At 38.9% G+C, this 16,739-nt stretch overlaps 1 protein-coding gene across 1 annotated transcript in view; it reads right to left on the bottom strand.

Moving 5' to 3' along the window:
- Positions 1 to 16,739, bottom strand: part of CORIN (corin, serine peptidase) — a 149,382-nt gene that overhangs the window by 71,534 nt on the left and 61,109 nt on the right. Inside the window, exon 5 of the mRNA XM_055797035.1 lies at positions 1,363 to 1,544. Within this exon, the coding sequence (XP_055653010.1) occupies positions 1,363 to 1,544 (182 nt within the window). The remainder of the gene's footprint in view (positions 1 to 1,362; positions 1,545 to 16,739) is intronic.

The following is a 16,739-nucleotide window of genomic DNA, read 5'->3' on the forward strand; positions in this document are numbered from 1 at the left end:
GGGCCATACAAGCCTCTGTCACTTAGGTGCATGAGATGATGCATATCAACAGTAAAGTCTCAGATGCCAGCAAGAGAACTCCAGCAACGGGGTCAATGAGAGAAGAGTCAGGCTTGCTGCTCTCAGATATGATCTCACCTAGATTTGGATCTAGAGAAAAGAGCAGCAACTCTGAGGAAACGCAAATGCCTTGTATTTAGAAAGTGGTTGGAAAGCTGCCTGGCAGAAAAGGACCTGTAAGTGTTGGTTGACCACCAGCTGAATATGAGCCGGCAGCGTGACCAGGGGGGCAAGAAGGCCAAGAGCACCCTGGCTTGTATTAGAAATGGTGTGTCCAGTAGCACTAGGGAAGTGATCATTCCCATGCACTCGGCACTGGTGAGGCCGCACCTCGAATCCTGTGTTCAGTGTTGGGCCCCTCACAACAAGACAGATACTGAGGTGCTGGAGCGTGTCCAGAGAAGGGCAACAGAGCTGGTGATGGGTCTGGAGCACAAGTCCTATGAGGAGCAGCTGAGGGAACTGGGGATGTTTAGCCTGTTTAGCTCAGGGGAGACCTTATGGCTCTCTACAACTACCTGAAGGGAGTTGTAGGCAGGTGGGTGTGAGTCTCTTTTCCCAGGTAACAAGTGACAGGACAAGAGGAAACGGCCTCAAGTTGCACCAGGGGAGGCTTAGATGGGATATTAGGAAAAAATTCTTCACAGAAAGGTTTTTCAAGCACTGGAACTGGCTCCCCAGGGTAGTGGTTGAGTCACCATCCCTGGAGGTATTTAAAGGACATGCAAATGTGGTGCTCAGGGACATGGCTTGATGGTAGACTTGCCAGTGCTCAGTTAATGGTTGGACTGGATGATCTTAAGGGTCTTTTCCAACCTAAATGATTCTGTGATTCTATGAGCGGATATACACAAACCACAATTTTTGAGTTTACCTCTCAGTCAGTTCTGGGCTCACTTTTACAGCAAGGAAAAAGGAGATACACTTGAAATTTGGCCTGTGTATCAGGTTCCTGATTCAGATAACAATCTGCATTTACTAAAGCTTAGCAAAGAAAACATCAGCAGAATGTTTTTAAAGAGCATATTACTTTTTTCCTACCTTCTTTCCTTGAAACAGCTCAGAGTTTTTGATGCAAAACAAAAAAGCCTCAAATCAATCCAAGTCTGACAAAATTCAGACTAAACAATTAAAGCACAGCAAAACTACAACCAAACTTGACTTTCACACAGTAATGTGAAGGAACATAATTACGGAATCAGAAATAATATTTTCATCCCAGAGCTTTTCCTACACAATAAAAAATACATTATTAAATAAGAACTCATCAACATAGTGTAACAGTTAAGAATGGAAACATACACTGCTTTCCTCTTTCTTGATGTGGTGAGAAGCATACCCTCGTAGTGGTATCGTTTTCAGGTTTGTTTTGGAATTGAGAACACTTCAGGAATTCTGGCCAAGAAGCATTTACCATACCCAGGACTGGTTCACAGCCTTCTTTTGCTGCATCACAAAATGTCCTGCAGGGCAAGAGGCCTCGACTAGAGAAAAGAGACAGAGAACAAAAATACAAAGGATTATTACTCTAGTGGACCATGAAAACTTTTTAAAAGAGAAAAAAGTAGCAAGAAACACTTTTGAAGAATTTTACTTCTACAGAGCTACAGCAAAAAGGTGCCAGATCTTCATTATTCATTGAAGGTGACGTCAGCTCTGGCTTTCAGGCTAAAACTGAAGCCCAAATCAAGCTCAGAAGAGTTTCTGAGTTCAATTCTGTGCAAGCTGAAGTTGAGATTTCATCAATAGTTGGAACTAATATAATGGTGTAGTGACACCACAAAGCAGAAAGCTTGCTTCTTCATCCTTTCCTTCTCAGGTTTGCATCTTGGATATCATTTGCAAACATGCACTTCATTATACTTCTTCACATAGAAGCCTCATTGAGATCCCACATACCACATCTAACATGTTTTCTCCTGTACCCTTATCCTGATTAAATTTTCAACACCACTTTTTTCAGTTTATATGTAAATTAGTGCAGAATCTTTTGAGCTATAGCAAATCCAATTTTGCTTCATTCATAACTATTCATAATGCCACAGAAAAGATCTTTTTTCCTAGTACATTACTTAGATCACATCATCTTTCTCTTTGCGTCTGACTCTTGGTTGTACCTGCCCATCCCAAAAACATGGCTAGAACTCCATGTTCAGTGGCCTAAATTGAAAAAGTCCACAGTACTCAACAGTTTCCTACTTAGTGTTTCATTTTACAGTAACAGAGAAAACCACAGAACTATTAGCAACCATGTGACATGGCAGCAAACCCTGCAAGCAAGGAATAAAAAGCTGCCAGTGCTGCCTGACTACCAGTGGTACATGAAGAAATGTGTGTAAAGCAAAATATTCATTTGCATAAGTATTCTGAAGTCAGTACAGTTGCTTTTCTCTGCTTAGTATCTTAACAAGAGGAGTGTGCTGCCAGTCTTGTTGCTGAGTTCATTACATACTTCAGTTGGAACCACTGTTTCAAAATAAGTATCTTTAGGCATACATCCTCAAGCTAATGCTAAGGACTTTGACACAATGCACTTTATGTGCTGCAGTATTGAAATTAATCTCAGAAACAAGCCAAGGACCTTTATCTCTACAACTGTCTCCTTGCAGCTTCCTAGCTGGCAGCTTACTTGCTGCTTGGAAAGAAGCAGATGTATTTTGAAATAGTAATTTTCACCACCAGATTGTGATATGTTGAAAGACAGAAAATTTCAGCACCATAAAGCACATATCTGGCTGTGTACAAAACCAAGAACAAATGGTCCCTCCTGATGACAGGAAGAGCTGCCATTTACTAGTTCTGCACATTGTACCAGCAAATTAAAAGTTCGCTATCTGACCTGTAACGGCTCTTCAGATAAAGATGTTCTAAAACACTCCTGTTTTTCACAGAATCTCTTTGATATGGAAAGAAACAAAGGGCACAGCAAGAGCTCTACAGTAGCCATCACTGCCTCCTGACTGGAGCCTAAGAAACTCCCTAAATCAAGGGGATTTGACAAGGCAAGTGACTGTCTCTAGCCACTTTCATTTAGGCTTCTGGACATTTTTTAGCTTTTCATTTTCAACTAATTACTACTTCTAAAATGTTATATTAGCATAAGCACCCGTGGGCAGAGGTATTCATATGAGCAGACCCACTAGTTTAACAGAGGCTCCTTAATACAGAAAATGCCAAAAGAAAAGCCACTTCTTACTACAGAAGGCACTTGAGTTCCAAAATATCTGTAAGAAATAAGGTGCCATATAACTAAAATGGAGTACTGACTTGATCTATTTTTGGATGCTAGCCATTTAATTTACTCATACTGATATGCGTAGAGTTACCTTCTTGTTTATTTTTTAGGAAAACGCATGATATGCTACAAAATTACATTACAGTGAAAAGGAATGTAAGCAGTGATTCTACCTCGTTAATCGTAAATGGTTCCCACTAGTCCAATGGAGCATACATGATGATCACAAGCAGTAATTTGAAGGCAGTATATTCTGCTGCCTTGGTGGTTGGGTTTTTTTCCAGAGAAGTGATAGCACGGACATTAATAAGTCCATGACTGAGATCTACTTGAGTTTACCACAGCTAACCAAATTTATACTGCTCTTATGATTTGTACAAATGTGACTGCTATTTGGAAAAAAAACCCCAAAACAAGACACAAAGAGTTCTTGAGGACTCTCAGATGAACTTTTATACAAGTGTGAGGTATTTGATATGACCTCTGTTCTCCTTGACCCACCTAATTTCCAAAGCACCACACTGCAGCTATCGCCTGACATATAGCCATCAGATAATAGTAGTAAGAGTATGCTAATTTCTTCAAGTGCAACTTTAGCAAAGTTCAATATATAGTTCATTGTTTCCAAAGGTCTCTCAACATACTGATCATTCATTTCAATGGAAATTTTTCAAATAATAGTAAAAACTTATATTAAAACATAACTATGCACAGTTAAATTTACATGTAATAGTTAAAAAATTTCTTAAAATGTTAGATGAGTATTTTTTTCTGAATATTCATCTGCATATTAAATTGAGTATATCTATATGAAAAAAATCACAAATATAGAACGTTCACCTCATTTGTTCAGCTTATGAAGTCCACCATTTGAATATTACAGTGCAGTGTAAATGTTTGGATATTTTATTGGGTTTTGTGGCAAGGTTTTGGTAGTGGGGGGGCTACAGGGGTGGCTTCTGTGAGAAGCTGCCAGAAGCTTCCCATATGTCCAATAGAGCCAGCTCCAAGACCGACCTGCCACTGGTCAAGACCAAGCCCGTCAGCTTGGTGGTAGTGCCTCTGGGATAGTATATTTAAGAAGCAGAAAAAAAACCTGCACAAATGCAGCCAGAGAGAGAGAAGTGAAAATATGTGAGAGCAATAACTCTGCAGACACTCAGTCAGTGAAGGAGGAGGAGAAGGCACTGGAGCAGAGATTCACCTGCAGCCTGTGGTGAAGACCAGGGTGAGGCAGCCTGTGCCCCTGCAGCCTGTGGAGGTCAATGGTAGAGCAGATATCCACCTGCAGCCCAAGAAGGACCCCACACCAGAGCAGGTGGATGCCCAAAGGCAGCTGTGACCCCTGGAGCAGGCTCCCGGCCGGTCCTGTCAACCCATGGAGAGAGGAGCCCGGGCTGGAGCAGGTTTGCTGGTAGGACTTGTGACCATATGGGGGACCCCATGCTGGAGCAGTTCATGAATAATGGTAGCCCATGGGAAGGACTCATGTGTGAGAAGTTTGTGGAGGACTGTCTCTCATGGGAGGGACCCCATGCTGGAGCAGGGGAATAGTGTGAGTAGTCCTCGCACTGAGGGAAGGAACAGCAGAGACAACATGTGATGAACTGACTGCAACCCCTATTCCCCATTCCTCTGTGCCACTTGTGGGGAGGAGATAGAGAAAAGCAATTGTAAAGTTAAGCCTGGGAAGAAGGGAGGGATGTGAGGAAGCTGTTTTAAGATTTACGTTTTATATTTTTCATTATCCTAGTCTGATTTGATTGGCAATAAATACATTTTCTCCAAGTCATGTCTGTTTGCTCGTGACAGTAATTACCAAGTGATCTCCCTGCCCTTATCTCGACCTATGAGCCTTTCATTATATTTTCTTTCCTCTGTCCAGCTGAGGAGGGGAGTGATAGAGAAGCTTTGGTGGGCACCTGGCCTCTAGACAAGGCCAAACCACCACAGATGGACACTGCACAAGAATAACTTAGAAATTACTAGGCTTCTAAAAAATAACTGCATAGTGATTAAATAAGCCAAGAAGAATTTGCAATCTCTAGAGAAGCTCTGAAAAATCAGAAAACATAGGATTATCCAGCAATTAATGCAATATTTGGCCCAGTTTCAGTGATGTGTGCTCCATAAATTAAATATTCCTGGATAATGATCAAGTTTACTATGGACATATCACACAATCTACTGAAGGATGACAAGGTGATTAAAAATCTCCATCTTGATTAGTCTAATTTACAGCTACTTAGAGACCAATCATTTTAAAAACAAAACGGCAGATCTATGACAATCTTACCATAATTTATTTGACACCAGTGGCAGGCACAGCGTCAGGTTATAACATATTAGGGTGTGATTCGGCTATTCAGGATACTGATGGAAAAAACTCTTGCTGAAAGAACAAATATATGACATATTTTTAACTCTGTGATCGGTTTTCCCACACTTAAAAGTTCATACTTCAGTTATTTCAGCTGCATAGAAATATCAGTATTAAGAATTGTATGGCACCAAAAGAAATAAAAATATTATTTATAGTTTATTTAAAAGTATATTAAGGGTAAAGAGAATAAATAGTTTTCAATTTGCATAAGGTAACTTCAGAGAAGCTATTTATCAAAAGAGTTTTGTATCAATGAAGCACACATATACAATACAGTATATGCTCTAAAAATGTTAGCTGATTTTAAGCTTCCAAAGAGACTACACACTTCCTGAGAGCAGGTAATCCAAATTCCTCTTCATGCCAATCACCCAGAGTTCACTTAAATTGGAATTTAAATTGCCCCATTATAATCCTACATGAATCTAGTCCTTATCACTCACTTAAAGACATTTCACATTTTTAGAGGTATTCTTTTCAGAAATTACTCTTTCTGTAATACGGACTTCTCTTTTTTGCAATCACATTACCACGCACAGGGCTCATCAGTAGACTCTGTAAGTCACTTAAGTGGTTATTCTGAGTAATAGAAATTATCAAAGGAGTATGCTACAAGAAGCAGTAATGAGGGAAAAGATCCTTTAGGCAACTATTTTTCTCGCTGCAGAAATTAAAAGATTTTTAAAGGAACAATTGTTAAAGGCAGCTCAATGGTCTGGCTCTCAAACTCAGCAGCCACTGAGGGCATGGCTTGTGATGTATGTCTTTTCTGGAAGCAGCAGCAGCATATGCAGCTCTTGTTCCCAAATGTCTGCATCTGTTTCTGGGCTGCTTTCAGTTTTGCAGTAACAACTATTTGTAGGCTGTATGGTAAGCTAGGTCAAGTAACTGATCCAGCTGAAAAGTAATATGACCAAAAAAAATATTCTTTTTTCTCATCTGACAACTGAATTGGCCTCTCCAAAGGGATACAGGCAAAGCAGGCATAAGATGTCAGGAAAGGGAGAGGCAGAAACTGCTAAAGCTGACAAACGCATTAAATAAAATATACAACTAACCATCCTACAGGGCCTCTCCATGCAACAACCTAGTAAATTCTATTATATATCTAGGTTCATTATTTCCTGTAGCATTTCTTAGTGTCTTCACTGGTAAAAACACTGCCACAGCCAAGCCCTATTCAGAAATTCTTTATTGCAATTTTACAGATTAAAACAATAGAGGGTAAATGACTTGCAAAAGGTTGTAAATGAAGTTGGTGTATCAGAGCTGAAAATACAGTAGGAAGATCACGCTTAGGACTCACAACTGTTGGCCACAGCTGTTCTGGCTAAACGTCACATTTGCAGTTCAGTAGACAACCTGACTGAAGGCAGACCGATTAACATTTACAGCTACTGCTGGTCCTCATTACTGATGTTTCCCCAACTCCATCCCTTCAGTTGTTCCAGGATAACTGTTTCTGTGGCTGCACAGTAAGCTGTATTGAGCCAAGTTAAAAACAACTGTAGGGTATTTTGCTGGATTAATTTTTCATCCAAATCTGTTTAAGGAAACTTTTAAACTGGCACAGCTATTGGAGTATTAATCATACTACAGCCCTGCTATAGAGCACTGTTGGGTAACCCACTGTGGCAGTCATACACACACATTCTAAGAATGATGGTAGATCTAAGGTCTGAAGCAGAATAAAGGAACGGGTAATAAAACTGTGAGAGACTGCTGGTGTGAGGATGAGGATACACTGGAAAACCCATGAAATGTGAAAATTATGGAAAGAAGAAAACTGAGATTATCCTTTGTGTTTCTACAGTCCTGAAACCAAACAAGTTGAAGTGACAAGCTGACACACCAGCCATTGTTAGTTCTAATTGTCATTAATACTTTCCAGGATTTTCTAACAACAAAAACTTCCACAGAATATAAATGTCACAGAAGGAAGTTTCTACAGTAGAGCAAACACCACACCCAGGACTACAGCTTTTTAGAGTTCTTGTGAAATCTTTCTCTGTACCCTCTCACAATCCTCCAACTTGCAGAGCAGCATATTCAGTCACTGAATAGAGCTATATAAGGCAAACATAAAAATCTCAGTATTAGTTTCTGATTCACATATTTGTAAATATGTGGGCTGCTTAAGGTTTTATTTTCACATCAAGAAAATCATGTATTTCTGTCTTTCATTGTTCAGTTTTCACCTTTATCTTGCAGCTGTTTGGAAAGATTGTATTTTCTTTTTTTATTTTGTCTCCAGAGATGGGTTTAAATCTGAAATTGGCTTCTTTACATGGTAATAAAATCTGAGAAGACAGATTATTTTAGATTTTTGTAGCTATTTCACTTGACAAAATTATGTTGAATCCATATAGCAGCATTTAGGGAAGGCACCTCAACTGCATGCAGTGCTTTGTAGCACTGAATGTAGAGCTAGCTGCACATATGTTTCTGACTTCCCACTTTGTTTTTAGCTCAAAGGCATGTGCTGTGTTCTTGAAGCAGGTTCCTCTGTATAAGTACAGATATGCATAATTAACCTGTAAAAGGACTACACAGAACCCACAGTCTGAGAAACACCTAACACCTTAAAGGAGAAAAAAGGCCTCAGAGGTGATCCTGGCAAAAGGCAGCAGTGGCTCAGTTCCTCGGAGGTGGGACACTGAAGAACGGCTCCAGCTGTTTACACAGGATTAAGGCCTACTATTAATTGGTCAAATTGCTGGTAGATGCCCACTCATCGGCCCTGGAGGGACCGAGTATAAGGATTCACAGCTAGTGCAGAAAGCTACTTTTCACTCATGCACTCCTGAATATTTGATCTGCTATCACGGGGTTGGTAATTACAGATGAGCCACAAGAGGAATGCCCTTTCCAAGAGATTGAAAAAAGCCTAGTTTATACAATGAGAAAGAAAAAGCTGGAGGTACTGAATGGATTGCATGAAAGAGCAGGCAGTCTATGAGAACACAGTAGTCTCATATATATAAGATACCTTATATTTTTTCCTCTAAAAATAACAAATCCAATTAAGTATTCCTTAATAGTTGTCATATCTGGTGGCAAACGAAAAGAGACAGCTAAAGAGTTACACTTGCAGAAGTCTTAGAACAGATCACTGATATCCAAGAGTCCCATACTTAACAAAGAGCTCACACAAAACTTTGAAGGCTCTTCAGACAGAGGAAGGGAATATAAATTCCTGATTCCAGTGAAAGTGGAAGTGGGAACAAACCCAAAGGTACCATTAGATTAAAAAGACTCCTCTTACCCATCCAGAAATGAATAAAGAAGGCAGCAGCTGCTGTTGAATTTCACATCTCTTTCAGGCCTAGCAACACTTTTCAGACAATGTAGCCAAACTCAGCTGACATCTGTAAGGATGGACACATACAGTCTCTAAAATGCAGGTTAGAATTTTTAGTCAGTGTAATAATTTATTTTGTAGACAAACTCCAGATAAATTATTTTTACCAAAATAAGGAGTTATTTCTATCTGGAATCAGCAACAAACAGAAACTCAGAAATCCACTCCAACCCTTCAGTCACTTTCTGGATATGACAGCACCATCTGTCACAGCTGAGCTTATAATACCCTAACAATCAAAGCCACTTAATGAATACCCTCTACAGCAGAATCACTTTCTCTGTTCTACCATACTTAGCAAAGTGCTGCATAAATTTTGCAATATACCATTGAAATTATTACCACAAAAAAGCTAGCAAAATGATTTAATGTGTTTTGTATGATGACCATAATCTGCTGAGAGGATGTGTGCTGACTAAAGCAGCCAGTTCTTCCCGATTTCTCTTACTGGTCCCATCACTTGATTCAAACATGACAGTGAAAATGGGAGAGATGTAGTAAATGAACTCATTAAAGCTATAGTTCAGCCAGGAATCAGTTTAAATAAATATTAAGACTATTTCTACAGTTATGAGCTCTTTTTACAATCTTGTACCATTTGCCAAAATTTCTCCTAAATTAAGTCAAATTTCTGAATACTGTCGCTTACGTTTATCATGGAAACGCTGCGCACAGTCTTGATTTAGTTTACTCTAGAGAAATGTCTATTGCAAAACAGAAACTCCTAATATGCCTGAAAACCCAGGTTACAAGACTTTTTGATGTTGGCAAACAAAATTCACACTTGGCAAAGACAAACTGTCAGTGAAATGGAAGTCTTCTGAATCACACAAAACTAGTTCAACCACAGCATTGCTGCAGGAATTCTGTAGTAACATAATAACTGTAATAAAAGTGAGGAAATCATACACTGCACAGCTGCTCTGTTTGTATGACCAGGGTAATTAAGGCACCCCAAACAACATTGTGCCCAAAGGACAGCCTCCCATTTCCACAGATGACTGTGATAGGTGCCCTTAATCCAATGCAGCTTTCCAGAAATCATGCTTCTGTGTGCACTTCAGAGCACTGTCAAAAGGAAGACCTCGAGAATCAGCCTAAATTAAAACTTTTTGAGCTGCAGCTTGTCAGGAATCTTGAAGAATCACAGACATGCCTATCACACATTTACACTCTACACTCCCCTCTGTCAAGTAGAAATTCATTGTAATCCCTTATCATGCTGCTTCCTCACATTGTTTCAGAAACACTTAAGCTGGCAGGAGCAGATGTCACAAAAGGAAGAAGCTGTCCTAGCTCCCCTCAGCCTGGCTTCTGAACCTCTCCCCACCTCTTTCCCCCCTCTTTGTGCCAGCATGACGCTTCACGCTGTTACACAATAAATCTGATCAGTCACTCCCAATTTAATTCAGATCAGTTTCCTGATCCAGTGTTATGGAGCTGAACAAATACTCCTGCCAGCATATGGAAAGGGCACTGTGGAGCTGGGAAACAACAAGCTAGGAAATAGGATAAGACTGATTCTTTCAACAGCACTACCAAACTATATCAACCTAAAATCTGCCATGAAACAGTGTCTGAAACATGTTGTCCAGAGAGGCTGTAGAACCTTCATCCTTAGAGATACTCAAAAGTCAATAGGAAATGGCCCTAAGCAATCTCATCCATCTTTACATGGCCCTGATCTGAGCAAGGAGGTAGACTAGAAGGGCTCCAAAGGTCCTTTCCCAGCTGCATGATCCTGTAATTTGCCTGTCCTGCTCAGCCTGGGAGTGGTAAGCATGGTGCTTACCATTATGGTCTCCAGTAGGGCAACAACAACATCTCTCAGGAGACACAAACTTATGCCAGCAAGGTTAGTATGTTTCACTAGCTGAACTCTCATTAGTTTTTAACTGCAGATGGTTTAAAAGTTCTTTATTAATAAGCTGGGCACTAAAAGAGGCTAAACATGAGCTGAAAAGCACACAAATTCTTAGAGAACTCTTTAACCACTGTTCAACCCAAACCCCTTTTTTTTATTAACTTCTACAAAAAATGGTGTGCTTGTACCTACTAGAGGAGTTTTGCTATAGTAAGATAAAATGTTCTGTCATCTACACATTTTTGGTTTTGAATCCAGGTGCACAAGTCAGGAGACTACCAGTGTTAATATGCCTGTAATGTTTGTGAAAATGCAGTTTTACTCAAAGCTTCTGTTCTAGAACTACTGCAATTTATTAAATGAAATTAATCTCATTTTGTAAAAACTATGTTTTTTCTAGAAGATCTATTAAATTAACAAACAAACATTAACAAAAAAACATGTTCATATTATCATTTCTTGTAAACAGTTATTTGAATTACTTAAATGATCATTTTTTTATTTATAGGTAATAATATATTGCATGTGTAGGGGGATGACCTGTGATCCCTAGTTAACATACCAACTTAGAAACCAGAAACCGCAGCTCATAACAGATAATACACACAACAAATCATTATGACAACAGGACTGGAGGCAATCAAACAGTAAAATATGCATTCAAAAAATAACCAACCCTCCTGATTTTCTTTTCTGCCTCCTTCCTTTCTCCTAACTCCTCTAAGCAGCATTGTGAAATATGTTTTCAAAGGGACATTCCCATGCCCAGACTGTTCTAAAAAATGTTCCTCTGCTTGATAACCTTTTAACTCTGGTCTATCCATAATTCCCACCAACATGCATTCTTTGAAAGAAGATTCTTTTGTGATTTGGAAAAAAATTCGTGCTCAGTACATTAGATCAGTGGAGAGGGCAAAACACTGTGTGCGAGTTTGATGCTCCCTGCTATGGCAAACATTGCTTTTACACCCACTGGACCACAGGCACCATTCTGGCCAACATAGGATGACATTGTATCTCTATATTACTTTTCCAGCTTCTAATTTTTTAATTAATTTCTTAAACAATCCCTTCCTTCTGTACACTGACTTCTTTACAAATTACACATACCACTAATTGTAAACTGCCTCTACTTCTCTGAGTGGGGGGAGAACATTTGGTCCAGCATCTAATTTCTCAGTCCTGCTTTCCATATATTTTGTCCCTGCTTTGTCATTCCCTTCTGTGGCCAGCAGGACCAGGGAAGTGATTGTCCCCCTGTACTTTCCACTGGTGAGGCTGCACCTCGAATCCTGTGTTCAGTGTTGGGCCCCTCACTACAAGACAGACACTGAGGTGCTGGAGCGTGTCCAGCAAAGGGCAACGGAGCTGGTGATGGGTCTGGAGCACAAGTCCTATGAGGAGCGTCTGAGGGAACCGGGGATGTTTAGCCTGGAGAAAAGGTGGGTATCGGTCATTTCTCCCAGATGACAAGCGACAGGACAAGAGGAAACAGCCTCAAGTTGCACAAGGGGAGGTTCAGTTCTTATATTAAGAAAAAATTCTTCACCGAAACATTTTTCAAGCACTGGAACAGGCTGCCCAAGGAGGCGGTGGAATCACCGTCCCTGGAAGTGTTTAAAAAATGCATAGCCACATGCTGAAGGTTTAGTAGTAGACTTGGCAGAGCTGGGTTAACAGTTGGACTTAATCTTAAAGGTCTGTTCCAATCTAAATGATTCTATGGTACACTGCATCTGCCATCTGCTGGCACATCGCGGTAAAAAGAGTTCGGCATCAGAGACTTATCAGGCCCTTTTATGTACCAGCTCCAGTGCCACCCCTAGCTACTGGGAGGGTCCGTGACATGGAGACTTTCTCAGGGCCACTCACACTAGCTGAGCCATGACACTGACAGAGCAGCTCTCAGAGACTCTGATTTTTCAGACACGTTAAGCCAAAATTTGGGGATTAACTTCTGTAAGTATATACATAGGTACATAAACTTCATAAAAGGAGGAGTTCCCCTAAAGCAAACACATTTTCTCTTCTACTTCCCTTATCTTTCTAGCTTCCAACAACCATGACAAAGAGCTTACCACTTACTAGAGCAACCTCTCTGCCAAATTTCAAGTTCCATTGCTCAAATACTTGGAGATACAAGGAAGTCTTGGTGATTACAGGAATGCTTTTTCATAAGCAACCCATTTTTTCTTTTTTGTGCTCAGGACAGATATTAGGCATAAAAAAATTTAAATGGTGCTCTTTTTTTCCTTCATCTCAAAACTATACACATCTGTAGAAAGGGTCCTCTAATAAGACATGCTAATTACCTTTAAATACGGGCATTTTGGCCAATGCCACATCATTATCTATACTTTCTGTAGCACTCCCTGCAAAAATAAACTTTATATTTATCACCTTTATACTGTCTCTACTTGGGGCCAAGGTGATAAGTATGACATATTGAATTCAAGGTCTGAGTTCTGAGGGACTATGCAAAGTATAATCTTCTCATTAGCATATTTTTTCTGCCTTATAACAGTTACACAAAACTAATAAGATATCTCATGATGTATGAAATTATTCATGAGTAATAAAGGCTGCATTAAGAAGAAAGATCTATCTTCAGAAATGCTACTTCTTGAATGCTGTTTCTTCAAGTTTCTTCATTTGTTTCTTGGCAAGATGGTCAAAGCCAATCTTTCAGAAATATGTGAGCATTCCTTTGAAGTCAGATGTAAACCAGCTGTTTCTAAACCCGATGTCTCACTTGTATCTCATGAAGAACATGTTCTAGTCATAGGACAGCAGAAATAAAATCTCGTTTCTTGAACAATTATCCTTCCTCAGAGAAGGAGCTGGAGTTTGAGGATTTGTTTTTGTCTAATTCCTTTCTCCATGCAAATAGTCCATCACTTTCTGAATCTGCATATTGTAGATTTTCTTTGTTCATATGTATCTCCTTATTACTTAATTTTCTGTTTGAACTATCTCTGATTAGATTCACCACCCTTTTACTTAGGAAAAGAATTCAGGTATGTTCAGCACATTCACTGAAATATGGTTTCAATCATGACCTTGCATATGACATCTGTTACTGTACATAAATACTTCCATGAGTACACAGGAACTGTTTAGTGCTATTTTACAGCTACCTTAAGCAGACATTTTGGTTACTTTGAAGCTCTACCCTATGTATTACATATGTCAACCATTTCACTTTCTTGTTGCTGTAAATCAGTTCTATTTCACCTTGAATTAGTGCATTATCAATTTGAGGGTAGACTGGAGCTGACACTGAGTACTTGCATTGTGCAGGAAACACTTTATTAAATGTTTCTTATGGCATATTGACTATCTGCCATTTAGCAACTCTACCCCTCAGTGTTCCACTTCTGAAAGAATTAGACCATACAATCACTATTATTATAATTATTGATGAAATACTCTGAGGTATTGGAAGGAATACTGACTGGTACAAATGAAAGAAAGCACAATGAAAGAAAAAAGTATGCATTTGTTCTGCTGGTCTGAGCTTTTTCAAATAACACACACCCTGCACATTCCTCAGTTTTTCTGCTAAACTAACAGTTATACCAATTTCCTTTGTAGACTGTTTTAAATCAACAATGAAAGACACAAAAATGAATAAGAGTGGCAGATAGAGCACACTATTTTTGTGGGCAAGCATTCACAACTTTATCACACTCTCTCCCTCTCTAATTTGTGTTCACTTTTGACAGGATTTGACTATACATGTTTTTTATAAGAGGGATCTCCAAGGTTGTGTGGTTCAAGTCACAACTAGATCTAAAAACTGAAGGCTGGATTATGACTCAGTTATGCATTTAAAGATAGATTTTATAATAGTGTGTTTTCTTGTACATAATCAGTCTGTTGGATTCCCAAGGGCTCAAAGCAACATTTAAAACAAAACACATGTGATATCAAACATTCTAAATATAAAGCACTTCATCCACAAAACATCACCTCTGCTTTATTCATGAATAAAAAGTTTATAATCTTCTGTTTCAAGGCTGAATAAAAGAGATTAATCTCCTTAATAGGCAACCATTGCCAAAACTCCAGCTGGAATAGCCTCTTTGAGTCATGTTAACTTGCTTGGTCTGAAGAGGCACCATCAAAAAGAGAGCATATTAAAAGGATGAAGCAAATCCCTGCAAGCCCGGGAAACAACCGGTAGCCACTTTATAAGCATTTGAAAGCAGACTGCACCCCATGTGCTTCTGTCATGGCAAGAAATGCACTGTATGGAGTCATGAGAAGAACATAAAAAGACAAGGCAGTGCGGGGTACAAGAAAATCATCCCACCTTCTATCTCAGAGAACTGGTAAGTGATTGCTGCCAATGCTGTAGCTTAACTTTTTAAATCAGGTAACACCAATTCTAATTAAACCATTATTGATAGGATTATGATACGGGAATCTAAATGTCCTTCCAGGACAGTTTCTCAATACAGTTACTTTAAAAATTACTCTGAAACTGTAACTTCACAAGCATGTAAAATTTAAACATTTCTTAAAAGCTGCAGAATGCAAAGTTGTCTGTGCAACTATAATTTGACGTCTCCGTGCAGTTGCATTATAAAAAGATAGCATAGCAGCCATGTCACAGACTACCTATCAGACTGTTTACCCACAGTTCCTAGCAGCTGCTATTTTGTCTTGGCACATTTACCTGCTTTTGTTACCAAATTTAGGTAGATAAAAACAAAGCTGAAACATGCCAGTGGAGGACTGCCTATCCAAACTCATGCATATTCATACCTCATTCATACACAGTTAAACCCATTATGGACTTTGCTTAACAGATATTGACTTAAATGTATGCCGATAGCTTCCTGTTCAAAGTCATAAAATAAAAATTCTCCTTAGCTATGTAAACAAGTTCTATGTGACTCTGTGAACTTTTTCTCCTAAACACTTCAAAAGCCTCCATTAACTCTAAAACCCAGGTTTTATATAATGTCTTGTTATTTTTAAATGCCTAAATGTGCACTGTAATAAAAGCAAATCAAATAAAAATTAATTTCATTGTAAGCAGGACAAAAAAAAGAAAACCTACCATGGATAAGCTTAGAGTGTAGCTCACAAAAGCAGGAAAATGGAAATAGCCCCATCACTGATCTCATTCATGGGTTGTACAAAACATGACAGTGTTCCCTTCCTCTATGAAGTTTGATTCTCTTCTATATTCTACAAGGACTTGAAAGAAATTTTCTTCCTCTCCTTTGTACCCCACCCAGAATTTTTTTAAACTGTTGGCTTATAAAATGTTTCTGGATATATTTTTTTTACCTAATATTTCATCCTAGTTTATGTCCATAATGAAAATGAGACATTTTATTTTCTTTCCTGTTATAAATTACAGAAGCTAGATGAAGACAATAAAGAAGAAAAAAGCACAAAATTGAATTTGCCACTATGAGTCATAACAGAGCAGTTCTTCAAAGGATATTTGACTGCTTACAAACTGTTCACACCTTCTTAGAACCTTTTTCCTGTTAGCCTAATTTTCACTAGTTAATATCCCATGCCCCAACATACCATGTAGCCCTTTTCTGACGACTTTGGCTTTCCACAAGTCTTGACCTGGTTGCTGTTTTGTGTAGCACAGATATTACAGCACAACAAAAATATTTGCTACATATAGACATTAACATGACAAACTCCTTTGAAAGAGTCTGAGAAGCAAAGAAAGCATTTTCCCTTCATTACATTATTTTTCCCTTTACAATCAACCAGGGGGGGAAAAAAAAAAAAAGCAAAAAGTCAAATTACAGCAGAGATTTTTTTCATCTTACATTCAGTAGCTATTTGATCACAAGTAAAG

This window comes from Falco peregrinus, chromosome 2 (assembly GCF_023634155.1).
Source record: "Falco peregrinus isolate bFalPer1 chromosome 2, bFalPer1.pri, whole genome shotgun sequence".
NCBI classification, from domain to species: Eukaryota; Metazoa; Chordata; class Aves; order Falconiformes; family Falconidae; genus Falco; species Falco peregrinus.